The sequence below is a fragment of the Aspergillus welwitschiae genome (assembly GCF_003344945.1).
Source record: "Aspergillus welwitschiae strain CBS 139.54b unplaced genomic scaffold BDQ94scaffold_13, whole genome shotgun sequence".
Classification (NCBI taxonomy): Eukaryota; Fungi; Ascomycota; class Eurotiomycetes; order Eurotiales; family Aspergillaceae; genus Aspergillus; species Aspergillus welwitschiae.
In genome coordinates this window covers 560,445-586,699 of record NW_020798707.1, presented here as the reverse complement: position 1 = coordinate 586,699, position 26,255 = coordinate 560,445, and the positions used below count along the sequence as shown (strand labels likewise).

The 26,255-nt window shown below is 51.2% G+C and overlaps 10 protein-coding genes across 10 annotated transcripts; 3 read left to right on the top strand and 7 right to left on the bottom strand.

The window, feature by feature from the left end:
* Positions 1-4,291: 4,291 nt before the first annotated feature.
* On the bottom strand, positions 4,292-5,126 carry BDQ94DRAFT_142304 (uncharacterized protein). The gene is made up of 3 exons (XM_026766014.1): positions 4,497-5,126; positions 4,369-4,448; positions 4,292-4,314 (listed from the first exon to the last, which is right to left on the bottom strand). Exons 1-2 carry the CDS (start codon positions 4,674-4,676, stop codon positions 4,404-4,406), a joined length of 225 nt encoding a protein of 74 aa, XP_026627241.1. The 5' UTR covers positions 4,677-5,126; the 3' UTR covers positions 4,292-4,314; positions 4,369-4,403.
* Positions 5,106-7,332, top strand: BDQ94DRAFT_142302 (glutamate dehydrogenase). Its single transcript, XM_026766013.1, has 3 exons — positions 5,106-5,737; positions 5,804-6,366; positions 6,422-7,332. Exons 1-3 carry the CDS (start codon positions 5,692-5,694, stop codon positions 7,193-7,195), a joined length of 1,383 nt encoding a protein of 460 aa, XP_026627240.1. The 5' UTR covers positions 5,106-5,691; the 3' UTR covers positions 7,196-7,332.
* A 1,244-nt stretch (positions 7,333-8,576) lies between these two features.
* On the bottom strand, positions 8,577-9,657 carry BDQ94DRAFT_142301 (nucleotidyltransferase family protein). The gene has a single exon (XM_026766012.1). It carries the CDS (start codon positions 9,631-9,633, stop codon positions 8,860-8,862), a length of 774 nt encoding a protein of 257 aa, XP_026627239.1. The 5' UTR covers positions 9,634-9,657; the 3' UTR covers positions 8,577-8,859.
* Positions 9,658-10,197: 540 nt separating this feature from the next.
* On the bottom strand, positions 10,198-13,041 carry BDQ94DRAFT_159089 (putative MFS monosaccharide transporter; the record flags this gene model as incomplete). Its single annotated transcript, XM_026769034.1, has 4 exons — positions 10,198-12,119; positions 12,170-12,638; positions 12,690-12,821; positions 12,898-13,041. The coding sequence occupies 4 exons, from the start codon at positions 13,039-13,041 to the stop codon at positions 10,198-10,200; spliced, it is 2,667 nt and encodes an 888-aa protein (XP_026627238.1).
* An 894-nt stretch (positions 13,042-13,935) lies between these two features.
* Positions 13,936-16,061, top strand: BDQ94DRAFT_178180 (Metallo-dependent phosphatase-like protein; the record flags this gene model as incomplete). The annotated part of the gene is made up of 3 exons (XM_026773073.1): positions 13,936-14,124; positions 14,182-14,268; positions 14,328-16,061. The coding sequence occupies 3 exons, from the start codon at positions 13,936-13,938 to the stop codon at positions 16,059-16,061; spliced, it is 2,010 nt and encodes a 669-aa protein (XP_026627237.1).
* Positions 15,918-17,309, bottom strand: BDQ94DRAFT_142295 (RlpA-like double-psi beta-barrel domain-containing protein). Its single transcript, XM_026766011.1, has one exon. It carries the CDS (start codon positions 17,087-17,089, stop codon positions 16,253-16,255), a length of 837 nt encoding a protein of 278 aa, XP_026627236.1. The 5' UTR covers positions 17,090-17,309; the 3' UTR covers positions 15,918-16,252.
* A 1,778-nt stretch (positions 17,310-19,087) lies between these two features.
* On the bottom strand, positions 19,088-19,447 carry BDQ94DRAFT_142294 (uncharacterized protein). Its single transcript, XM_026766010.1, has one exon. It carries the CDS (start codon positions 19,436-19,438, stop codon positions 19,283-19,285), a length of 156 nt encoding a protein of 51 aa, XP_026627235.1. The 5' UTR covers positions 19,439-19,447; the 3' UTR covers positions 19,088-19,282.
* Positions 19,448-20,959: 1,512 nt separating this feature from the next.
* BDQ94DRAFT_169733 (uncharacterized protein) lies at positions 20,960-21,277 on the top strand (the record flags this gene model as incomplete). The annotated part of the gene is made up of 2 exons (XM_026771350.1): positions 20,960-21,038; positions 21,165-21,277. 2 exons carry the CDS (start codon positions 20,960-20,962, stop codon positions 21,275-21,277), a joined length of 192 nt encoding a protein of 63 aa, XP_026627234.1.
* A 20-nt stretch (positions 21,278-21,297) lies between these two features.
* BDQ94DRAFT_142293 (ribonucleotide-diphosphate reductase subunit RNR1) lies at positions 21,298-24,591 on the bottom strand. Its single transcript, XM_026766009.1, has 4 exons — positions 24,320-24,591; positions 24,052-24,209; positions 23,058-23,998; positions 21,298-23,008 (listed from the first exon to the last, which is right to left on the bottom strand). The coding sequence occupies exons 1-4, from the start codon at positions 24,336-24,338 to the stop codon at positions 21,529-21,531; spliced, it is 2,598 nt and encodes an 865-aa protein (XP_026627233.1). The 5' UTR covers positions 24,339-24,591; the 3' UTR covers positions 21,298-21,528.
* A 183-nt stretch (positions 24,592-24,774) lies between these two features.
* BDQ94DRAFT_142291 (putative GPI anchored cell wall protein) lies at positions 24,775-25,868 on the bottom strand. Its single transcript, XM_026766008.1, has 3 exons — positions 25,577-25,868; positions 25,369-25,517; positions 24,775-25,304 (listed from the first exon to the last, which is right to left on the bottom strand). Exons 1-3 carry the CDS (start codon positions 25,672-25,674, stop codon positions 25,057-25,059), a joined length of 495 nt encoding a protein of 164 aa, XP_026627232.1. The 5' UTR covers positions 25,675-25,868; the 3' UTR covers positions 24,775-25,056.
* Between the last annotated feature and the right edge of the window lie 387 nt (positions 25,869-26,255).

The window sequence follows — 26,255 nt, the reverse complement described above, 5'->3', positions numbered from 1 at the left end:
AAAAAAAAAAAAAAAAAAAAAAAAAAAAAAAAAAAAAAAAAAAAAAAAAAAAAAAAAAAAAAAAAAAAAAAAAAAAAAAAAAAAAAAAAAACAAAGCAAAGAGGGGGACGAACAAGATACAGGATAAGCACCACTGCGGGATACTGCGAGATGATGAGAATCTTGCCGGAAGCGCCGCTTTCTTCTTCCTTATTCATATTCTCAATGATTTCCCGGACTTTCTTCCAGCGGGAAGACCCCTCGATTACAGCGTCAATGTCGAGGGCTAACCAGCTCGTCTTATTATCTGGTGTGATCCCCCCCGCATCCAGACAATCCCGCGTGCTAAGAATATCAGTCAACCGCCGGCCGTTCTTCCGCAGGAGACGGAGGAGCCCAGGAAAGGTCGCGCTAATGCTGGAGGGCCTGTGTCATGCTCTTGAGTCTGGACTGGAGGGCCACATCCATGTTCCCACACCGGCCCTGGACGACTCTGGGGCAAACAGCTCTGACAGCCGGACTAAACTGTTCTCGCGGATGCGTCGACATTACTCCACTCCAGGAGATCCGCCATCCGGTCTCGGGTTATGCTGGCGTGGTCCAACGCCGCCTCAGTAGCGATGTATCGGAAGATCGGCCTGTCCCACTGTGCTGGTCGTAGAGTTCCATCCATGGCTCTTCTTCCGTAGCAGATTCCAGTGGAAGGATCGTCTGGGGTAGTCGGATTTTCTTAGGGTGCAGCCCTTCCCACAGGCTTTTCTGTGAGGTCTGTCTTTTCTCAGTGCCGTCCACATTTGTAGGGCTTGCCTTTAAATATGTGGATAGAGAACGAGAAAATTATTGAACCGGCCCATGTTCGCTGGATGAAATGGACGAAGTGATGTTCGCGCTCGTTGTGCTGTAGGTATCCAGAATAAGCCCACAGTGGACAGCATCTTGTCAATGTAATCGGAATTCCACAAGAGCAATATTGACAACCTCTTCATTGTTGGTTCTGCCCTATATTGCAGCCCCCGCCCATCACCCCACAAAATCCACACTGAAGAGAGTAGTCGCTGTCTCAAGAGCAATATTGACAATTTGTTCATCACTTATCCTACCCCGCCCACAGCCCACAGAAACCAGTTTTGGAGCAGGAAGTCAATTTCTCAAAGACTCAACATGACCCTTTCAGCCTTCCGTGACCTAATGCCTTGTGTTTTTATGCATCCTTTTGGGATCTCTTCCACATTAGCCGGATCAAGTAACCTCGACAGTTGAAGGACCTCAGACTCAGCTTTCGCCAAGCGCGCAGCCCCGCTATGCTGCGAGGCAGGAATATCCCATTTACTCTGGATAAGCGCTCATGTGGAGGGATGGCCCGCGAAGCCAAGCCATGTACTGTCTGGTGGTTGGGCTGCCAAGATATGCTCTACTTATAGGGCAAGGCAGGGTACTAACTGAACGGAAAATGCCGGGTTATCCCGTTGTCGATGCTGTAATTTCGGAATTTTCCAGCCAGCGAGGGTCTGCTCTTGGGCGAGAGGTGGGATTTTCCTGGCTGTTGCCGGGCCATCTTTGGGGTATCCGTTGATACGGGGAAACCCGTTTATAGCAATCAGTTCACCCTGCCCAGCTTGCAGGCATCGTCCTGGCTTGGTAGAGTTGGTAATGTCTACCGGCTTAATATGGAGGGGCTTCATCCTCTATAAACTCTCAGCTGAGGCATAGACTGTATAATTGATCCCCCGAAGCACCTCTTCTGTATGCGCCGTCGATACAATGAGTTCAAGAGGTCTTCGGAGACAGTTGACTTGTCTGAGATGGTTTAGCTGCTGGAAGATATACTCTTCGAACACCTATTTCATGCGCATATATATAGGTTATAGCAGTAGCTAGGAATTCTCCCTTTGAAGAGGCATTTTTATGTCTCTCTAAGCAACTCTATGTCCTCGCATGCAGAGCATAATGAATTTAAAACGTGGGTTTTTGAGGGTGTCCATCTGTCCCCGAGTGTTGTTTGTTGGATGTTTTTGAAGCTGTAACCAGTCTTGCCTGGTTTGTACCTCGTACAGAATTGTCCAAATCATCATTGACAGTGGTCTTTCGCCTCCCAGAGGATGATGTGCTCCTCCTAGGGTTGAGTATTTTCTCCAAAGGGATCATCTGTGACAGTTTGAAATGCCAGTATGCCCTTCTGGTAATATATAGGGTAAAATCACATCGGAAGGTATCGAACCACGGTGTTGGAGGCATAGATGGATATTGGGGGGGTCAGGCGAGAGAGACTTCAGAATTCGAATCTTGAATGGAAGGATAACTCCACAGCAAGCAGGTTGGTGCTGTTATCGAATGGGAATCCAGAAGGGTGGCATGTTTGGAGGCGTTGCTGGCTTACCATAATTATTAAGAACAAGACTGCTGATGGAAGGAAACGTGGGTGAAGGATTCAGATGCCAGACAAGTCTCCATAATGGTGGGAAGTAGTCTAAGAAAGACTCCCACATCAGATAGGATGACAAGACACTCATTCCTGGTATCATTGTGGCCAATCAAAGGGGACAAAAGTGTCCTCCTCTTATGTCCTGGTGGGAGCCATGGCGACTGATTATATAGGGTTTTCAAGCCGGGTAAAGACGGGCATCGAGATTTTCAGTGGCTAGGGTCGAGACTTTGCTGTCAGGATGACTCCTCTATCTGCCACAGGCCGTGCATCTCCATTAGAATGTCCTGGATGCTCCCGATATCAACTGGGAAATGTTCCCTTCCATCCGAGTATGCTTGGCAGTTGTATTCCACTGTCCCAGCAGAGCCACAGCCCAAGTAATCGAGAGTCCCGTAGTTGTGTGTGATCAAGTTGAGCTTCATCAGTGTGACGAGTTGCTAGCTTGTACACTGTAACATTCTGTTTACCGTTAGTCATTACACCAACAGGTCCGCAGCATAGTACAGGCTAAGGATTTATACCAGAGTAGTATGGTGAACTTTAGAGTAGACATGCGTGGCATAGTCGATAAACTTATGTCAATTCCTCCAATTCTTCAAAACCGCTTTCCCTTGAGCCAGTTGGAGACTTGGCTATCTTGATAGAGGGTGATGAGCCGAGTAGGAAGAAGTGCTTCGGTCATATCGAGGTTATTCTCTCGAGGAATTGGTGTTCCATATGCCGTATGTAGACTGCACTTCTGGCCTTGTTTGCGAGTCTAGTTGAGGCCCGCTCGACTGTGGCAGGGTGTTCCATTCCTCTGGCTGCCTGTCTCCGTAGGTCTTTAGATATATGGAAGACGAGGTTAGAAGGTGAAGATGATAGGGTACTGTTGATGGAGCACAGTATGTATAGTCTGATAGTATAAAGAGTATATAAAGTAGGGTTATAGGGTGACGATCCCTTCTGTGGTTGAGGATATCATATATAGAGTCCGATTCATGAGGGAGATGCAGATGAAAAGAGATACTTGGGAGGGGAAATGCAGCTACTTATACCTCTTCTTGACTGGAATATTCAATATCACAAAGGGTAATTGAAGCAGTAAATAATCGAAGATTCATCATCCCCATTGATAGAATGGTGGATGAATGCCCTAAGAGTCAGGCATTCAACTTCCAAATTGAGTAACTACGGATGGAATCGGATTCACCCATGAATACATACACATGCAGCACAGCACAAACAACAGATCAAGAAAGTTAATCCTGTTAGATGTCACATCTCTTCATCATCAACCCTATTTTAGCAAATAGTTCATCTGAACCAGACACCATGAATCGCATCCCAGATCTGAATCAGGCCAACTAGCAAACCATCCCCCGCACTTAAAACCTTCCCGAACCTAGTCGCCTCCAAACCCAACCAGCCCCCATGAATGAACAATTAACTTTTCCATCTCACTTCCACCCAATTAGAGTACTGTCCATGGTCCATCAAGCATCCGTACCTACCTGCGCCCCTCAAAGTATATCAGAGTTGGGGGAGGATGCATTAGCCCGCTTGGCGATCTTCTCACTAGCATTCCGGGATGTGGGGAGGGCAAGAGCCGGCGTGTGAATCGTGATGTTTTGTTAGTGTGAACTGCTGATTGGTCCGGGCAGCACGGCAAGGATTAGCGAGGCAACTGATAGGCAAACTGGCTCCACTCCATGTTGGGTCGGGAAACTTTGACATGCAACGGCAACACCGCGCTACTACCACTTTGCTGTAACAGCATCGTGGTCATTCCATTCAGTGTTTTGAATAACCATAATTAAATAAAGAATAGATTTCAATTCAAGTCTATTTAGTATTGCAATAATTCCCTTCTTGATTGATTCTCCCATCAGTTTATTTAATCTAATTACAAGTTATCACATGCAACTGAGGTAATTACTCCCAATTCCAAGAAATCCAAGAGAAGTCCCCGACATTGACTACAGACGACTCCAAGCATTCATCAGCAGAAGGATTAAATCTAATGGGACAGTGATGTGACACCGTGACTGGTTGGCAACCAAGTGTATCCTGTATTTCCCCCTCTATGAGAAACCTACTTAGACTCAACCAGGCTCACCGGTGAACTCCCCATGGTGGTCGCATGATCAGACCGCCCAGTGAACCGTGTCCGACCGGGACAATCCTCTAAAAGTATGGGAATCACCGTGATTGCCGCCCATTCCCCCACGTCGGGGCTCACCGGGGAACATGGGGGAAGGAGTGAAGCGAGGCAACGTGTCTGTGTAAGCATGGATATGTCCTAATTTCGGAGTAAGGATCTCCGGGGAGGGGAAAGAGAGATAGACATTTGTGAAGGGGAAACAGGGTGAAGATGAGGTTGTATTGGCTGAGTGCAGAGGATTTGACGATACGAGTAGGTAAAGGAAATCCGGACATCTGATAAGCACCTCCCGTGCAGCGGGGGGAACCAGGCCAATGGGAAGGAAGATGTCAGGTGATCCGCCAGTCTGCAGGATCTCTTGGCGTGCAGGACAAATGCGAGTTTCTCTCCAGATTTCAGCAGGTTCTAGATTGCGACGGCGTATTGCTTATCCTTAGTAGGACTCCCTAATGGATTCCGAGCAAGAAAAGACTGTTTGGCGTGTACCAATGGCTCATAGTACCAGCAAGAGAAGAATTTTCTCTCTCGCTTCGAGAAAGCAATCAAAAAAAATCCTATCCTACCCTACCCTACCCTAATACTTCCGTTGCCACCCGATTCCTCCCGATAGTAGAGCGGGCGACTGCCATTGGCGGGCGGGCCAGCGGATTCCCGCCGATAGATAACGGGCAGATTCTGTGACCTCAAACTATCGACTAACAGCCCGAACTTCGGCGCCACCGCCAAACCCGCCCCGGAAGCCGGCCTCATTTGCCGTTTGGGGCGTGCCAGGAAATGCCCGCCTGCAGCGGAGACTCCCTAGTGTGGTCTGTGTAGTCCGTGTAGTCTGTGTAGTATACTAGTTACTAGTCTACTACTGTACAGTGGATGGCCTGAGGGAGGGGGACTTTATGTCCGACTCCGGCTGTTCTCCTCCCTCTATCCACTCTACCCTCTTCCCTCTCTTCTGTCTTTCTCCCCGCTCTCGCCCCTCCCCTCCTCGAAAACATAAATCGGCCTTTCCCCCTCGCCATCTTCTTCTTCTTCTCCCTCTCCTTTCTCTTTCTCCTCCAGACTACTTCTCTTTCTTTCATCTTTTCTCCATATTCCTGTTTTCTAGATACCCCAGTTAAAAAAGTTCTCTCAATCAATCCTCCCCATCAAAATGTCTAACCTTCCTCACGAGCCCGAGTTCGAGCAGGCCTACAAGGGTATGTTCCATTGCCCCTCCGAAATTGATGAAGGAAAAAAAAAATTCTAACAACATCCTCTTACAGAGCTTGCCTCGACCCTTGAGAACTCCACCCTCTTCCAGAAGAACCCCGAATACCGCAAGGCCCTTGCTGTCGTCTCCGTCCCCGAGCGTGTCATCCAGTTCCGTGTCGTCTGGGAGGATGATGCCGGCAACGTCCAGGTCAACCGCGGTTTCCGTGTCCAGTTCAACAGCGCCCTCGGTCCCTACAAGGGTGGTCTTCGTTTCCACCCCTCCGTCAACTTGTCCATCCTCAAGTTCCTTGGTTTCGAGCAGATCTTCAAGAATGCTCTCACTGGCCTGAACATGGGTGGTGGTAAGGGTGGTTCCGACTTCGACCCCAAGGGCAAGTCCGACAACGAGATCCGTCGCTTCTGTGTTTCCTTCATGACCGAGCTCTGCAAGCACATCGGTGCCGACACTGATGTTCCCGCTGGTGACATCGGTGTCACCGGTCGTGAGGTCGGTTTCCTCTTCGGCCAGTACCGCAAGATCCGCAACCAGTGGGAGGGTGTTCTCACCGGTAAGGGTGGCAGCTGGGGTGGTTCCCTCATCCGTCCTGAGGCCACCGGTTACGGTGTTGTCTACGTATGTCAATTCCTCTTATGATTATCTATGTATAACAGCGACTAACGCGCAACAGTACGTCGAGCACATGATTGCTCACGCCACCAACGGCCAGGAGTCCTTCAAGGGCAAGCGCGTTGCCATCTCCGGTTCCGGTAACGTTGCCCAGTACGCCGCCCTCAAGGTCATTGAGCTCGGCGGTTCCGTCGTCTCCCTGAGCGACAGCCAGGGCTCCCTCATCATCAACGGCGAGGGTAGCTTCACCCCCGAGGAGATCGAGCTCATCGCTCAGACCAAGGTTGAGCGCAAGCAGCTCGCCAGCATCGTCGGTGCTGCTCCCTTCAGCGACGCCAACAAGTTCAAGTACATTGCTGGTGCCCGCCCCTGGGTTCACGTCGGCAAGGTCGACGTCGCTCTCCCCTCCGCTACCCAGAACGAGGTTTCCGGCGAGGAGGCCCAGGTCCTCATCAACGCTGGCTGCAAGTTCATCGCCGAGGGTTCCAACATGGGTTGCACCCAGGAGGCCATCGACACCTTCGAGGCCCACCGTACCGCCAACGCTGGCGCGGCTGCCATCTGGTACGCCCCCGGTAAGGCCGCCAACGCCGGTGGTGTCGCTGTCTCCGGTCTGGAGATGGCTCAGAACTCTGCCCGCCTCAGCTGGACTTCTGAGGAGGTTGATGCCCGTCTTAAGGACATCATGCGCGACTGCTTCAAGAACGGTCTTGAGACTGCTCAGGAGTACGCCACCCCTGCTGAGGGTGTCCTGCCTTCCCTGGTGACCGGATCCAACATTGCCGGTTTCACCAAGGTGGCTGCCGCCATGAAGGACCAGGGTGACTGGTGGTAAATGCGGAAAGCCGCAAACCTCCCCGACTTATGTCATGACGATTATGTAGTTTGATGTTCCCTTTCAGCGCGATGGATAGAGGCGCCGGTGTTTTTTTTGCTAGTTTAGATGGATGCATAATGATATCCTTTTCTTAATCCTGAAATTCTTGTAGTATCGATAGTAGATAATACAACTGTAGTTAACTACCCTCAAAACTATACTATTTCAGATGCAATCATCTCTATTCCGAGCACATGCACAAACCCATGGACCGCAATTTACCACTTAGCCTGTTATCTTTCCTCCTATCGCATCTTGAACAACTATCTAGACTTGGCCATATACACTAATCCCACGAGTCACATGCATTACCCTAATTCATATACTCAAATAAGTCAACACACTGTGGCAGACAAACCACGCAGTCCTCATTCTGACATACCGTTCTTCCCTAATACATCCTAATCAACTAGGAATTAGCTACTGGGAAAGCAGTTCTGGAAGGAAGAGATATCACTTCATGAAATCACGTCGGTATAGCTTAGCTACTAGAGCCGCTTGTACCAGGCGAAGTTTACAGGGTCACAGTCGAGATTTGGCCGACCAATGTGGTCGTCAGTCCCGGGAATAGACTGATCTTTGAGATAGCTGGTGCGGACACTCAGGGAAGCGGGATATTCACTCATGACCACCCGAAGGACCGCGATGAAGGGGTATTCGGTGGGAGGAATGAGATTAGGTTCGGGGTTGATCTTGGAAACTACGTGACGATGCCGGTCATTTCCAGCGCTTCTGGTTGACATACTATCAAGGGGAAAGGTGTAGCTGTTTAGCTTTCCAATGTGTTTTCAATCGAAGTTTCACAGGACCAAGAACTTGGTACGTAGCTCTCCAAGTAATTTCCCCATACAGGACAAGGGCACGCCCTTTTACTAGCTTCATTTGAGGATGCCTCCTGTACGTACGCCATGTGGAAGCTGGAGGTTTTCAAAAAGTCTCCTTCGATCTGCTATTTATCTCGGTTATCCCATATTGGGACTCCCAACCAGGACATACGTAGACGGGCCGTCCAAGGCAGATTGCTTTAGAGCATAAAAAGACACATAGTTGGTGGCTGGATTCGAAGGTCAAGATTTCGCATTCAATATGGTGGCGCGGTCTAGAAATATGACGCTCAGGGTTAGCAACCTTGCGATAATCGTCCCAGCAAGATATTATTTGTCACCCACTGTGTCCTCCCAGCTCGGTTCGACCCTCTGCAAAACAAACCATGTGGCTGGTTCCACCAGCAGTGATCCCCCATGCGCGCCGAGACTAGTGATTTACATCCACACATATCCTTGACGATGTACATCTTATATTACTGTATTAAAAAGGCTCAGTAAACATGAGGAATTGTATCAAGATATATTGGGAAGCATCAATCTGGCACTCGGGGTTTTTGTGCGATGTCAACAGCTGATATACCGCATTCCCATCTCTCATATGCATGATCTAAACCTCTATCGGTTACTTTTTGCATAGCACCGCGGCTAGAATCTAAATACTTTCATGGTTCCATCCCTCCCTGCAATGCAGTTCCTGCAGCAAATTCCACAACAGCCACTTTCAACGCTCGCAACCACCTCGGAAGCGCCGGCTATTCACAGGTACTTGTATCTCCAAGCAGGCGAAAAGCGCCGTCAAGGTGCGAGCCGCGGAGCGATGTACACTCCCGATGCAAGTCCCACGCCTGCCTCTTCTTGCCCGGAGCTTTCCACTTCCCCTCCCGGCCAAGGCAAGACGGTAAGCCCCGGCCACTGACGCTGCCATCGCTCTGATTTGGCCTTGTACACATGCGGCGGCGTAAGCACCGGGTTAGGGCGCACGATCAGATCAAACAAGTCCGCAAAGCCGTGCGGGGCAAAGATGCGCCAATCCCCGTTAGGCAGTAAGCGGACTCCCAGGGAGGCAGTGGTGGTTGGGAAAGTGGCGATTGCGGCCTCTGCGGACGCGTGTTGTGGGCAGTCGATTCCGCGGTTTTCCTTGTACCACAGGTGGACGCGGGCCTGGTTGCGGATCTCAACGGGGGTAGTAGTAGTAGAAGTAGACGAGGAATTATTGTTATTGTTATTATCGCCCGTAAATATCTTCTGGCCCTTTTGGATTGCAGCGTCTTCTGCCGCCCAGGAGATATCGCTTTTGTCGTAGTAGACTAGGTCATAGTCCGCGATGCCGGCTTCGGGGTCTCGTCCGGTCAAAACATTCCAGACCGTTTGGAAAATGCATCCAGAGGCCAAGTACCACTCGGGGAGGTCTAAATCCAAAGCTTGGCTGAGGATCTTGGTCAACGTGGCATTTTGGCTGATCGCTTCGCGGAACAGGGCTACCTGTTCCTCGATGGGAAGCTGGGAGAGTTTTGTAGAGGATTTGAAATATTTTCTGAGGAACGATGTCTGGAGTTCTTGCTTTTCCATGTCTGGCGGTTGGGATCCTGTTCGGAGGCAGGATTGTGGTGTTGGAGATGTACGAGTTGCCCCAATGATTTACAACTCACGTGATTCTCTTACATGTATCCGGCATGTATGTACTCTGTATATGTATGTCCAGAAAGGGTCCCCCGCAAACCCGATCGGGTTGTCAGGTCCCCTGGTCTGACCGAGGAAGCCCGCCAAAAATTATTTGCCGTGTTGGCGCAGCATGATCACCTCCAGCAGAGTCCTACCCGGGAACAAGGCCGTGGGCATCAGAAGGAATAGTAGCTCGACCTACTCGTCTCTTTCTTGATGGCAGTGCCGGGTTTGAGGGGTGAGCACTAAAACGGAAAGGGAAGGCCGTCAACCCTTGTAGAAAATCAAGTACGTATGTAGGTATATATGTACAGTACTCCAGCAATGCAATCAGCCAACTCCACGCTAAAACACAATCCAATCCAAAATAATGGGTATCATGGCAAATCTCCTCCCGTAGAGATATAATCAAGAAATAGAAAGAAAGGAAGAAAGAAAGAAAGAAACAAAACAAAGAGCAGAAAGAATAACTTAATCTGTCTGCACCGCACGCTCCCCGCGCTGCTCTGGCCATGGCGCCAACTCATGCATCAACCCTCCCGACGTCTGCTTCGTGTGGTCCGCCAGCTGCACCGTCGGCAACGGCTCCGACACGACGCTGCGCCGGCGCGAGAGCACCCCACCCACTGATGGGTTCTCCTTTTCGCGCGCCATCACGTTGGCTTTGATGCGACTGCGCCGGCGGGGGTGTCGCAGATGCTCGTTTGGTACCGGATCCACCTGCTTCTTGGCTGCCGGCACTACGTTGAGGTAGATGGGGAAGATGGCGCCCGCGCTGAACAGCGCCACCAGCACGCAGTAGGAATAGCGGATACCGCCTGCCAGCTCGGCTGCGTATTGCGCGAACGGGAAGAAGGCGCCGCCGCCGATGGCCACCGTGAGCAGTACGGTCGCGGTCTTGGTGTGTCGACCGGTGCCGCGGAGCGAGATGGCAAAAATGATACTGAATACGCCGCTCTCGAACAGGTACACCATGAGAGCCATGGCTTCAGCGGCTCGTCCGGTCATTTTCATGCACAGGACGGAGAAGACGATCATGCCGATGTAAGAGAGCATAAGTATCCAGCGGGGTTTGAGGAACCATTGGACGAAGGCGGCGAGGAAGCGGCCGACCGCGAACACCGTGTGTGCGACCGTGAGCTGTTCAAAGGGACTGAGATAGGACAGTGGGTGCACGGTGCGGACGTAGCTGTCGAAGCTCATCGATATCACTTCTTGGCCGGCCACGTAGAAAAACTGAGACCAGACGCCGAGGCCCAGTGTCAGCCAAACCACGGGGATGCCAGCGACGGTGGCGCGGTTGTCGGCGCGGCGGCGGTTGGCCAGTTCCTCCAGATCCTCGTCCGATGCCTCGGGGATAGGCAGATAATAGAAAGCGAGAGCGAGGAGTACGTCGAACAGTGCGATGCCCAAGTATGTCCACTGCACATCGACCAGAGTACTCACATCGGTCACAGATTTGAACAGCACCTTCTTGGCCAGTAGCTGCGAGACGACGCTGCCAATTGCTTGCACGCCCTGCGAGATGTTCAGCCGAATCTCCGAGTTTTCGAGTGGTCCGCATAGCGCAATGAACGGATTGGCGGCCGTCTCCAGCACCGCCAGTCCACTGCCCACAATGAAATTGGACACGATGAAACCAGGGTAAGAAGTCAGCACGGCTGACGGCCAGAAGACCAGAGTGCCGCAGGCGTAAATGCACAGCCCAGTGATAAAGGTGCACTTGAACCCCCAGCGCTTCAGCACGACGCCCCCCACAAACGTTGGCGCCACCAGATACCCCCCAAAGTACACCGCATGGAGACCAAAGGACTGCCAGACGTCCAGGCCCAGGATATCCTGAATCTGCTCGTTCAGGATAGCCAGCAAGCCGTATGCAAAGCCCCAGAGGAAGAACAAGATGGTGGTCAGCGCGATTGGGGCAATGGACTCCTTATTGCTCAGCTTCAGCATGTTTGCCGGCTTCTTCATATTGACGAAGTCGAAAAAGGTGATGCTGGGCGGATACGACGTGGTGGTGGTGACGGTGTTCGTCCGGTTCTCGACATCCGGAGGCGCCTCGGGCGCGATGGTCAACATATCGGAGAGGTCAACCCGGGCCGAGGCCGCATGACTGCTGTGGCTCTCCGAATGCGACGGCTTATTGTCCTGGCTGGCGGACTGTGGTGAGCGCGACGCGCGCCGGGCAGTAGGAGGCCCGGTGACGGTCGGAATCTCAGGGGGTGGATCGGGAGCGGGCAGGGGAAGGTCTGTGGCCTGGGAGCTCCCGTCAGTGTCACGGATCAGCTTCGGGATGAGTCGCGCGACAAGCGGCTTGAGACTGGGCACACAGGCACAGATGACGGAAACGTTGACTTCGATGACGGACCACATAAATGAAAACGCCCCGTACCCTGGGGCGATCAGCAGGAAGATAGGGATAACGAAAGGACAGGGGACGTACAGCTGAGGTCATCACCCGGGGTATCCTGCAGATGAACCTCTCTCAACGCGATCTGACGTGAGGTGGCCGCATCCTGGATGTAGGCAATGCGGATGACATCGACGACGGCGACAAAGAAACCAAAACTGAAGGTGATGACGAGGATGATCTTTTGCTTGCGCGGCAGTCGCATTTGCGTCAGGATGGGATTGGGCAGGAAAAGAATAGCCAAGTCGGTCACAATGTTGACGGGCGACGAGGATAGGTATAGGGTCAGGATGTCGATGCACTTGGCACCCTCGGGAAAGGGATAGGAAACGGCCGCGCTGACGGGACGGCATTGGAAGACATTCACGAGGGTCAAGGCGAGTCCGGCGGCATTAACGACGAAGAGAGTAACGTAATTGGCCAAGCGAAAGACCTTCTCGCCTTGGGTGAGGGTTAGGTAGAAGACCAGAATGGAGGATTTGACGGCCATGAGGGCCGGGTTCTGGGGCAGTCAGAGGGGAGCGACGGGCGGAGGAGTCCACGGGCGACTCACGTAGAGGACGGTGAAGGCATAGTCGGCGCGATTGAGGCCGGCGCGTTGGTCTTCGCGAATATCGGTATCGTGGAGACCCAGACCTTTGTGGGTGGCATAGAAGAGGGAGAAGGAGAAGCCGAAGTCGAGGACCTGCGGGAAGATCGGAGAATGAGGAGGTGGCTTGAGAGAGGAGAGAGGGGGGAAAGGAGAAGAGGGATAGACGTACCCAGGCCAGGAGCATCAAATAATCATGGAGGGCGACCTTCTGCACAATGAAGATGCGGGAGATGAAGCGCAGGGCCACGAAGACAGTTGCGATGACGAAGAAGACGATGGAGACGGTGAGAACCTCGGGCCGTTGATCTTGCATGGCGAAGTTGGGACGAAGACGAGGGGAAAGGGGGAGGAGGGGCCATGATCGGATCAAAGCATGGTCTTGGAGATGATATATAGGGAGATAAACGAGGAGGTACGAGTAGAAAGAGAGAATGTGTGAGATCGTGTGAGGGAAATGGTGGAAAAGAGATGAGGTGAAGAAAGGGAAAAGTGGATGCAGAAATTGAGGGGAAGCGGAGACCAAGAAACGAAAGCCTGAAGGTTAAGTTAAACTAACAAAGTCCCAGTGGTTTTTTGTGCGTGGGTCCCCCGGATTAGATAATAGCTTGATATTAACTTACTAGTGATATTATTATTATTCCTGCGTAGTTCAAAGGATCCAGGAATACGGTTTTATTGGGATGATCCAAATAGCAAACCGGGCGATCGGCGGCTCCTCGCGTGTTGCGCCGAGATTGAAGCTGTTCGCAGCCATTCTTGGATGGTCTTGGAGATGTGCTGGACATTCCAGTCCTCCGCCAGTCAGCCTTGAATGCAGACTAATTGCATAGTCGTCATCCATCTTGCATGGAGTATGCAGAAATGCCCGTGAATAATTAGTTCTTTGAGCAGAGATATGAAAGGGGTGAATGGTTACACCACCAGTTGGTTTGGGTGTACTGCAGGGGACGGGGAGATGCATGGGATATCCGTTTAACTTCTCCCACTATTTCTTCAACTAGTCATTATCCCCCGACCTTCCCAACCCTAACTACTCAATATTGCTGCTGATATGGCTGCAGCATATCTGCATCTGCCAAGTACCTTAAATTAAGTTTTGAGTATCATCCACCAACCCTAAATATGAGTACTTTCTGTCTGTTCTGCTGACTCCCGCCCAGCATCACATGGAGCTCTTTCAAATGTCCCAATTCGACGCCCGGCCACCATGCCATACCATAAAACCCCCGACCAGCAGCAACAGCAACAGCAGCAATCAGTCAGTCCCTCAATGCAGTATCTTCTCATGAAACCCGCCTTTCTGTTGGCCGTCCTAGCGACAGCCACCACAGCGCCAAACTGGACCCAGACCATCTGGCACGACATTCAAGCTGCGACCAGCTGCACCGCCTGTGAGGTGACCGACTGACTGTTCATCCAGATTGTTATGGACCACGCTGATCTGCGCCCATAGGCGCTGCTCAAATCACTCCAACGAGTATCTCAACTCGGTCCATTGGCCCTCCAGACCGTCCTCACCGAAGTATGCATCATAAGCAAGGTGAATCAATATACTACCGTCTCCACTTCGGACATTTTCAACTAATTTTATTCTCCCAGATCCTCGACGCCGACTTCTGCACCGGACTCGTAGCCTCCCAAGTCCCCAGCGCATACTATGTGCTTCGTCAACTGTCCGTTCCATCAGATACCGCGCAGACCTTTTGTGCCAGCGTGTTGGATCTGTGTCCGTATCCGCCAATCCGTCCTATCCACCTGACTTTCCCTCCTCCTCCACTATATTCTCCTATCACCATCAAAGAGAATAACAAAGATAATAACAATGCAACCCTCCGAATCGCCCACATCACCGATACCCACGTCGACCTCGCCTACACCCCCGGCACCAGCACCCACTGCCGCAAGCCCATCTGCTGCCGTCAATACCATGCCTACGATGCCCCAGGCAGGTCCAAAACCCCGTGCTCAACCTGGGGGAGTCCGCACTGCGATCCCCCATTACGACTACTACACAGCATGCTCTCCGCACTGCAATCACAGCAACAACCACATCTAACCCTCTTCACAGGCGACATTGTCGCCCACGACATCTGGAACACAAGCCAGCAGTCCGTCCTAGCCTGCTTCAACGCGACGTACTCCGCCCTACTGCAGACACTAAACAATCCCGTCTACGCCGCCATCGGAAACCACGATACTCACCCGGTGAACATCTTCCCCGGAGTAGATACCCCCGAAGAGTTAGATGTAGAATGGGCCTACAACGCACTAACCACCCACTGGAAATCACTACAAAACAACACCGCTCTGAACGTTAGATCCGGCGCATACGCCACGACATATACCCACCCACCCACAGATAACCAAATAAAAATCATCTCCTACAACAGCAACCTCTACTACCGCCTCAACCTCCTCCTCTACACGACTCCCATGCCAGTCGACCCTATGTCCCAATTCACCTGGCTAATCACCGAACTCCACGCCGCAGAACAAGAAAGCCTCAAGGTCCTTCTAATCACGCATATCCCTATCTCAAGCAAAGAAACATTAGCCGCCTACGCTGACTCCCTACGAAGAATCCTCTATCGTTTTAAGAAAACAATCATGGGTGTATTCTGCGGACATGGCCATGTCGATACGTTCGGGGTATTATATAATAATAATTCTTATTCAAGTAGGAGTAATACTAGTAGTAGTGATAATGCTAGTCATGTAAATCAGGGGCACGGGCACGGGCAAAGAGTGGAGAAGAACGACATGGTAGTGGAGAAAGGGGAAAGGGAAGAAGAAGTGATAGGCGTGGAGATGTTGGCGCCGGCGATGACGCCTATGTCTGGGTATCCTGCTTTCAGGGTATATGAATTTCGTTTCAGTGGTGATGGGTTGAAGGTGATGGATTTTGAGGAGTATGTTGCAAGATCTCCTCTGTTTATAGATAGTAGTCCTCAGGGAGAGCCTGTATGGGTTAGGTATTACTCTGCTATGGGGGCTTACGGGAAGTATGTCTATCATAATGCTGGGGCTGGTGCTAGTGCTGGGGGCGGTGCTGAGGCTGGTGGCATTGGACCACAGTTCTGGGCAACGCTGACGGATGTGATGGAGACGGAGTGGAATGTGTTTAATCAGTATTGGGCGAGACGGACTAGGGGGTACCGTGTCTTAGGCTGTGGGAGGGGGTGTCGGGAGAAGGAGATCTGTGGGTTGAGAGGGCAGGACTGTCAGTCTGAAAGGGGAGATGAGAGGGACACTACGGAGATGGGAATGGAAGGCAGCTCTTTGGCAATGTGGTTAAGACAGGTTCAACAGTCTTGCTCTTCTTCTTTTTCTTAGTGATCATTCTAATCGTGATACATACACGTCAGTCATACTGCAGATAGATTCGTCCCCAGGACAATCTAAAGAATGTGTGTGCGTGTGTGTGTGCTAAGGTATAAACAAGAAATCAAAATCATCATATCTAAATCAGTCAATCAACGAGTGACAAGAAGGGTAAAAAATAAGTTTCGTTCCATCCTGTCCATCTACTCAATGTACCACTCCGCGCCCGTCAGACGGCCTTCGGACTCAGTACCGAACTTCTTGAACAGCTTCTCCGACAGATCGATCGACACATCGTCACAGCCCATGCACTTGTCCCAGACCGTGCCGTAGTCGGTCACACCGTTGTAGGTGATCTTCACGGTCTTGCCGCAGTCGCTGTCTTGCATGATGCCATGGGGGAGCGCAACCACCATATCGGTGTTGCCGTTGCTGGTGATGCCGCAGGATCCCAATCCAGCCACGTAGTAGGTCAGATCACCCGTGCAAGGAGATCCGGAGGAGCAGCTACCGGAGTATCCGCTGCTGCTGCCGCCACTGGAGCTGGAGGCAGAGGAAGTGGCCGCAGCGGGAACGGTGGTGGTGGTGGAGGGGGTCCAGGCGGGCTCCTGGGTAGTAGTGGAAGGAGTCCAGACAGGCTCCCATTGACTGGTGGAGCTGGAGCTGGTGGTGGCAGGAGTCCAGGCGGGTTCCCACTCGCTGGTGGAAGTAGAGGTAGTCCAGGACTGGGGCTCGGGGGTCCAAGCAGCGCCCCAAGCGGTGGTAGTGGAGGTAGTGGAGGAAGAGGGTTGGTAGCTGACGGATTGCTCCGGCTGGCTGTTTCCGGGCAGCTGGTACTGAGACTCGGGGGTAGGAGTAGCGGCAGCGGACTCGGTGGGGGCAGCGCCGTAGATGGTGGTGGTCACATCGACAGTGGTCCAGACGACGGAGGTGACGGTCTGGTAAACAACTTCGGTTGAGCGCTTCTCAACAGGAGCAGCAGAGCCAAAGGCGGCAAAGAGAGTGCCGGCCAGGGCGAGAGACTTGGAAAGAGGGGCCATTGTTATGGATGTAGGTTGTTTGATTTGATATAGGGGATGTTGTAGGTGTGGATTTGCTTTTGGTGGACGATGTAGGGTCACGTTTTTCTTTTGGAAGGATTGATGCTCTGGTCGACAGAGAAGTCTTAAGGAATGCGTACTGCACAGCAGTATAGAGCAAAAAACCCAAGGAAGGAGGGTGGAAAGAAGGAATGACCGAGCGTCAAAGAGAGGACGGACTGTGAGGTGGAAGAAGAGAGGGAAAGAAGCAGGCGAGAAACGAGGGAGGAGAGGGCAGAGTATTTGTATTAGAATTGGAGCCGGTGGTATGTATGTATGGATGGATGTATGGTGTGTATGGTATCATTTGGTATGGGGTGAATCGCAGTAGGGATCCACCACACCAACAGTACGAACAATCACCATAGAATACATCACCCTCTCTCTGTCTTTCTCTCTCTCTCTCTCTTTCACTCACTTTTCACGCTCTCATGAATGAAGCCTAGACTCCACTTGGTGCAATTACTTTTTTGACCCCCCCAGACCCACTCCCTTTCTTTCCTCCCCCCACCGCCAACAGCTCGTGAACTCTGGATCTCCGCCAATGCCCGTTAAGCCCTTCTCTGCCCGACCCTCACCGGTCTTCCCAGGGCAACCTCCATGGTTGGATGTGGTCGGGCGCGGCCCGGAACCAGCTCAGCATCCTGCTCGGTCTGATTGGGGAGCCTTCCCTCGTACCTGACGCAGCCATCTCATCTTACAGCTGTTACTGTGAAAGAAGCAAATAAAGAACAGAGAAAAAGAAAGTCAAAAAATTACTCTACTTTCCAGGCACACACCAACTGGGCAGGGTCTGATCGGAATCCTCGGGGTCAGGCCCAGTAGTTTGGCTGATTGGCGGTCCGCGTTGACGCCAGTGTCTCACCAAGCCGTGCCTGGATGGCACAGACACTTCTGACTGGCTGAACTGGGGCCTGAAGTGGGCAGTTGTTCTTCGGATTGACTTTTGAGTGTCTGCTGGTGCGTTAGTTCAGCCACGCTCTACCGTTCCTTGCCTGCACTGACTTTTTGGTTGGGGAAATTGGGAGAAACCGCTTTCAGCTGGAAGCGTGCGGTGATGTTGCCTGCAGGGCTCTCTTTTCCGCTTCCTTCAGGGGGATCAGCGTGGCAATCCTTGGGTGGTTCCGCCCAAAAGGAGGGAATTAGGCGGTGCCTGACCACTAAGCCACTCAATACGAGAAAACTGAATGGCCCTTTCCGAGTACACAAAAAAAGTCGAACTAGACTGGACTGGACTGAAACTACAACAATCAGGTGCCGTCATCTTTTCAGGTCCAGGTTCAGGTTTCACCGGGCCGAATGTTGATGTGGCGAACCCGGCGGGTCCTGGAGCCCATCAAAGGGCACACGGCCTATTGAAGACCAAGTTGACGTGTCGCACATCCAGGCACCGACCAGTCACATCTCGTCAGCAGCATTTCAGCATCGTTTTGTACACAGTCCAGTTTTTCGTGTGGTGGGAAGAAAAGAGGGGAACCATCGTTAGTGGCAGGGATGTTGCCCTGATCTGACTTTTTGCCCTACTGGTGGGCTACTGCAGGACAGTCCAGCCGCGTCCATTCGCAAAACGACTGTCTGATTCGGTTGTTTTTGTCTTTCTTGTCGCGCCGCTAATCTAATAGGGTGGTCTAGGCAGTCCAATCCTCGGAACGAACGCCACTGGTAGATGTGAAACACTCAATGGTGCTTTTGCACAATAAACAGTCAGATCCATCTGATGGATCTGAATATCAGGCGAGACGCCAAGCCAGCCAACCGGACTCTATCGCAGCACTCCATCGTCCGTTTCATCCGTCACTCGCGTGGCTTGATCATCCACCGAGTATCTACGGAGTATCTAGACTGGACGATATGATGTGTAATGCCGATAGATCCTGCGGTAAGTAATCGTATCTACCCCTCTATCCAGTCGCGTCTACAATACTTCGTACATTCACTCTACATTTACAATCACATAAACAAATATCCAAAGCAGCAATGTGATAAATTGAAGCGGAGTATATTTCCGCATTCCACCGATCATTATCATCAAAATTCCCCATTCCAATAAACATTCCGATCGTCCCACCCAGAAGTATTTCACAAAAGTATGTCCGGCCTTCCATACTGTATATGTAAGTAAACACGCACATCCATACCATCACCACAAACCATCTAAATCACAACAAAACCAACCCCCAAATCCATCAATAAAACCATACCACGCCACAACACGATATCCTTATTGTCGTCGTCCGGACTAGATAGCATACTGGAATCTACCGGAATACCAACCACCCCCAAAACCACCCTGGAACCAACACCACACATGAATTCCAGATATAGCATACCGCACGCCGGACTGTACCTACTACTAATCCTTCGGTCCCCTTCGATAAACGAATCGACCTTTCAGCGTTAAAGTTCTCATTCACCCAACACCTACTACCACGTAGGGAAAGTAGCTCAGCTCAGCTCAGCTCGACTTGTAGCCCCCAGATCCACCGCGATGGTCAAACACACTAGCCCCCAATGTTGCTGCAGTCAGGTGTTTAGCCTCGGTTAGGTACACTTGGGAATGAATAGTAGACTGCTAGTAAGGTAAAAGAATGCGACGGTAGCTATGAAGGATGATGGGGAAGGATGTGTTGGTAGGCGCAGGTACCCGTTCGTTTTTAAGTTGTTGGATTTTCGGAGTTGGATGGATAGGATGGTCTGTTATGTTCATTCAATATGGAGGGTAATACTAAGTAGTAGTGAAGTAGAAAATAGATGGAGTATTTAGTAAGAAGTATACTACTAACTAGTTAAATCATCTTGATATAGTACTACTTCCAGTACTTGCAAATATACTTGTTAGTACCCATCTACCAACCACATATACAACCCCTCCGTAGGACAGTAAGTAAGTAGTCAGTCAGTCAGGATAAGAATTCGCCAAGCTCTCTCTCGCAATTTCACGTACATTTCTAGGCTTCCAGAGGCCGGGGAGATTAGGGGGATTAGCCCCCAAAGATAAATGAATTAATTACCTGTTTTCTGGAAGGTGTTGGGTTGGCGCTTGCAGGGGTCTGCTACACTAGTTATCTACTAGATACTACTTACTTAACTAATAGAACATCACGTTTACTTCTAACTGGTTGGTTAGTTATAAAGTAGTAGTTAGTCGGCTAACTAGTTACTGAAACGGCCCGATATGACTAAGATCTGACTGGAGTTTCACAGATTCAGAGTTAACTGCATATTGTAGTTAACTACACTGCATTGTTACCTAGCTAATGAGCTAATAGCTCAGCTACCTCACTGACCAAGTACTAACTAAGTAACTAGCTTACCAGTCAGACTATTAACTGACGAAACCATATTCAAAGTTCTTGAATAACTAACTACCTACCTACCCAACACCATGATTCCATACGTAAAGCACTGAACCGATAAGATAGGCAAAGTAACGGAGTAAGAAGTTCAAGTCGAAGATGTCACCCACCCACAACCTATCCCTTCCCTTCCCACCCATGGAACCGACACTTCCCTTCACCAGCCAAATAAACTCACGTCTCTGACATCCACCACATACTACTCCAACTCTATACCTTATTTACACCATCTAGAACCGAATCCGACGTCATAGGATGAAAGTCTATGATTCATTTTGCATCCATGGGATACCATATAAGATGATTCCTGCACTAACAACTAACTCATTAACTATACTCTTCAACTTCAAGCAGAATTGACTATCTACATTTCACGAGTTACTCGTATGTACACCACCCCCACTATCTATTTTACTATCTATAAGGCGACTAGTCAATGCTAATTGTTTAATGATGAAAAGGAAGTTAAAACAAAATGGACTCCATCAAGCAGAACCTCGAAAACGCCAAGAACAAGGGCAAGGATTACTATAACCAGATGACGGGGCAGCAGAGTATGTCGATTTCTTTCCTTTCCTTTCATTTCTTTTCCTTTCCAATTTGATCCAGAGGAAGGAATCTGGAGTTGTTGGATTGGAGTATAATGTCGGAGTAACGCTGACGGAGATACTCTGGCATAGACTCCGATGCCTCTCAGTACGCCGAACAGGCCAAGACCAAGGCCAACGAGGGCATGGACAAGACCAAGCAGACGGCCAAGGATTATATGCCCAATCAGGCAGGGGATCATTAAACGATCCATAGTATCGTATCGTGGATTGGTATAGGCTAATAATAGGCTTCTAAGAAATGATAATATGATATAATAAGATAAATAATTCCTATACCGAAGAAAAACATAACAGTAAATACAGTCATTTCCCATAACCATGCGCAAGAAGCAAAAAGTATCCATCAATCTCGTGATATAATTACAACCCTGACGCCAAGACAAATCAATCAAACCCGACCAGATTAGACCAAGAGAAAACACGAGGTATATGCCTAACCCTGGCACATAATGCACGCCTCCTTGTTCTCAATGCTGCACTGGAGCACCTGCTGCGAGTAGATGTCGTTCTCCCGCTCTTCGCTCTCCTGCTGGCTGTCCTCCTCCTGGGGGCCGTTCTCCTGAGTGGAGGAGGCATCCGCAGCAAGAGCCCGAGGGCTGCCATTGTTGGAGCCGTTGATTCCGTTGACTCCGTTCTCGCTGTGTCCGTTGACCGGGGCCTGGCCACGGGGAACAGCAGAGTAGGTGCTGGAGGCCGCGCCAACAGCCCGCTTCTTGTAGGCGGCATTGGTGCGGGCCACATTGGTATCCTCGACCTTGAGTTGCTCCTGGTCGACGGTGAACTGGATGGGCGCAGAGGCGGCCATCGTGCGCAGGTAGTACATGCCCGTCTTCAGACCCATCTTCCAGCCGGCAAAGTGCATGCTGGTGATCTTGCCCATGGTGGGCTCCTTCAGGTGGATGTTGAGGGATTGAGACTGGTCAATGAACGCACCACGGTCCGCAGCCATCTGCAGGATCGTCCGCTGGGAGATCTCCCACACCGTCTTGTACAGCGCCTTGATGTCACTGGGGATGTTGGGGATGTTCTGGACGGAACCACCCTCGGCAATGATGCGGTTCTTCATGTTGTCCGACCACAGGCCGAGATCGACCAGGTCCTTCAGCAGCCAGGGGTTGACCACCTGGAACTCACCAGCCAAGACACGGCGGGAGTAGATGTTGGAGGTGTAAGGCTCGAAGCACTCGTTGAAGCCCAAGATCTGGCTGGTACTGGCAGTGGGCATGGGGGCGACCAGCAAGCTGTTGCGGACACCAGTCTGGGCGATCTTGGCCTTGAGGGCAGCCCAGTCCCAGAGGTCAGTGGGAGTGCGGTCCCACATATCGTACTGAAGGATACCCTGGGAGACAGGAGATCCCTCGTAGGTCTCGTAAGTTCCGAACTCCTTGGCGAGGTCGGACGAGGCGGTCAAACCAGCGTGATAGATGGTCTCGAAGATCTGGATGTTCAGCTGTCTGGCCTCGGCCGAGTCGAAGGGCAGGCGGAGAGCGAGGAAAGCATCAGCCAGACCGTTGACACCCAGAGCGATGGGACGGTGACGGAAGTTGGACTTCTTGGCCTCCGGGACGGGGTAGTAGTTGATGTCGATGATCTTGTTCAAATTACGGACCAAGACCTGGACGACCTCGTGGAGCTTGCCAAAGTCATACTCGCCGCGAGCAGCATCGACGAAAGTAGGCAGGGCAAGAGAGGCAAGGTTGCAGACAGCAACCTCATCCGGAGCACTGTACTCAATGATCTCAGTGCAGAGGTTGGAGCTACGGATGGTTCCGAGGTTCTTCTGGTTGCTCTTCTTGTTGCAAGCATCCTTGTACAGCATGAAGGGGTTACCAGTCTCGGTCTGAGCCTCCAGAATAGCGTACCAGAGCTTCTGAGCCTTGATGGTACGACGGCCACGGCCTTCCTTCTCGTACCTACAATACTATTAGCATGAGTTGAGATTACACGAACCAACAAACTTACTTCTCGTAGAGAGCGTCGAACTCGTCACCGTAGACATCAGCCAAGCCAGGGGCTTCGTTGGGGCAGAACAGAGTCCAGTCGCCGTTCGCCTCAACACGCTTCATGAACAGATCCGGGGTCCACAGGGCATAGAACAGATCGCGGGCTCTGACCTCCTCCTTACCGTGGTTCTTACGGAGGTCCAGGAACTCGAAGACATCCGAGTGCCAGGGCTCAAGGTAGATGGCAAAAGCACCGGGACGCTTGTTGCCACCCTGGTCAACGTATCTGGCAGTGTTGTTGAAGACCCGAAGCATGGGAACAAGACCGTTGGAGGTACCGTTGGTGCCACCAATGTAAGATCCGGTAGAGCGGATGCGGTGCACGTTCAGACCAATACCACCGGCGGTCTTGGAGATCATAGCGCAAGTCTTCAAAGTGTCGTAGATACCGTCAATGCTGTCCTCCTTCATATCGACGAGGAAGCAAGAGGCGAGCTGAGGCTGGGGAGTACCAGCGTTGAACAGAGTCGGGGAGGCGTGAGTGAAGTACTTCTGGGACATCAAGTGGTAGGTCTCGATGGCCTTCTCGATGTCGCTACCGTGGATACCAACGGCAACACGCATCAGCAGGTGCTGGGGACGCTCAGCCACCTTTCCGTTGATCCGCAACAGGTATGACCGCTCCAGGGTCTTGAAGCCGAAGAAGTTGTAGTTGAAATCACGGTCGTACACAATAGCCGAGTTAAGCTCATCGGCGTGTTTCATGATTATTTCGTATGTCTCCTTTGATATCATTGGCGCAGGTTGGTTGTTCTTGGGGTTGACATAGTGGTAGAGATCTGAAATGACCAACGAGAACTGCTTCTTGGTCTGCTTGTGGAGGTTGGAAACGGCGATACGGGCAGCGAGGATGGCGTAGTCGGGATGTGTGACAGTCATGTACGCAGCGGTTTCAGCAGCCTAAGTCGACACATCAGCACTTGCTCTGTCAATCATAAGTGCTGCAAACCTACCAGGTTATCGAGTTCAACGGTGGTGACACCCTGGTAGACACCAGAGATGACCTTCTGGGTGATAGCAGCAGCATCGACATGCTCGGGGTCAAGGCCGTAACAGAGCCTTGACACACGGGCAGTGATCTTGTCGAACTGCACGCGTTCTTTGCGTCCGTCTAGATTCAAAGTTAGCACTGACTGTTGCAGGGGTGGCAAGGTCCCTTCTGCTCAATCGACGGACGTTCATTCCATCCAGAACAGAGGAATGTATGCAAATCGCACTCACCTCTCTTGTAGACAAACATTTTGGACAGTGAGGTTATAGACAACGAGAAAATAAACTAGAACAAAGGGTATATGGATATAATATTACTGTAGTAGAGAAAAGAAGGCTTGGATATGTATAGGAGAGGATTGAGAGGAGAAAATCGTCACAGAAAGAATGTCCTGAAGACAGGAGCTGAGGGAGGATGAGAGATGAGAGGAAAGAGAAGACGGAGGGGCAGAAAGATGGGAGGAGATATTTGATGTCGCCGGGGCAAACGCGTTACGGTGGATATCCACGCGAATTTTCGTGTTTGGACTAGATGGGCTGCCCTTTGCATGCGAGCCCGCTGACTGGTGCGCCGCCAATCTTTGTCCGGCTGGCGGGAACGCGCGACGAGCGCAGTCACGTGTGGTTTTTCTTTCAGTTCACGCCACGTCCCTCAGCAACTGCCGTGCTTTCTTACAAATCAGCTCCGAGCCTCGGACACCGTATATCCGTTTGCAGGATATGGTTTCCGCCGCGCTGCGACTACGTACCATCAAGATTCCCATGCAACCTTGGCCCCACTAGGATATATTACGTATGAGCTTTCCGCCTACCAGCGGGTTTCGGAGAGCTGCCTACGAATGCCTACACCGGTGGAGAAGACGCGGTTAAAGTGACGCGGACTGCGCACAATATGTACTCGACATCATTGATGCTCAAGGGTCCAGAGTTTCGTCTGAGATATCATACGAAGCGGACTAACTTAAAATCTATAACGTCGCTGCAAATCCGACAAAAACGACAGCCGCAAACGCAGCAGCTGACGCGCCACGGTCAGCCGAGCCCAACGAAATGGTCTGGTTAGGATGAGTGCTGGGACAAAGACTAGAGCTGGCGTCTGGAGCAGAGCTGGAAGTGGAGATGCCGGTTGAACTAGCTATGACGGAGCTAGGCTTGGTTGAGCTGAAAAGAGCGGTGGAATGGGACGCGATGTCGGACGAGGCTGTTGGTTTGTATGCTGCATAAGTAGAGTCAAATGTCTCTCATCTTTGTCACAAGCATCACCCAAATTCAAGACATACCAATTGTGTAACCTGCAGATGTGCAGGTGTCTTTTAACTGCTCCAGAGCCGATTGTCTCTCATCCCCGCAAAATTCCACGATCTTGGCCCACACCTTGCCTACGTTCGTCGCACAAATGTCTTGGAGGTTATCAGGATCCGATTGAGACCTATACTGGGGTTAGCAGGAGACATCAACTAAGTGCAGCTATCTGCTGTCACGGTATACCTCATGGCAGACACCAAACATGGCCGGGTCTGTGTAGCTACGGTGAGGCCTCCTAAGGCCAGGAGTGTAACAAGGAAAGCAAAATGAGCGAACAACATGATGCTATCGAGCTCCCAGAGCTCAAAGCAACAAGCATATGAAAATCAATGGGATATGAAGGCAACAAAGCAACAAAAGAACGTAATAACGAACGACTATCCGAGCATTGGCTGGATGTAATGCAACTACAATAAAAGAGAGACTGCTGAGAAGCTAGAATGATCTATGGGAAAGTGACTGGGGGGAATAAGAGTGACCGGCGTATAAATATAAAAGGAGAGTGAGGCCAGACCACTCCGCCCCATGAGGCACCGACCCTGCCGATCCATCCTTCATTTCGCTGCCGGGGGTTGAAGTCTTGGCCAATGGCCCGAAGACTCGGGTGGAGTCCGCCAGGGACCAGCTCGGCTAGCGCCCGGGCCTCACTCCTATCCTGATCCTAGTGGACATAAGGAATACTGGATAGAGATATCTGTAGTCATGGATAGGTACTAAGAGTGTACCTGATATACATGCTCTTTTGGATGCCTCTCAATAACCCCATTTCCAAGTTGATGCATCATCGGAACTATCATCTACAGCCGCCTACTGCCTACCACACCCCCTAAAGCAATAGTCGGAACATCCGGAATACCAAGTC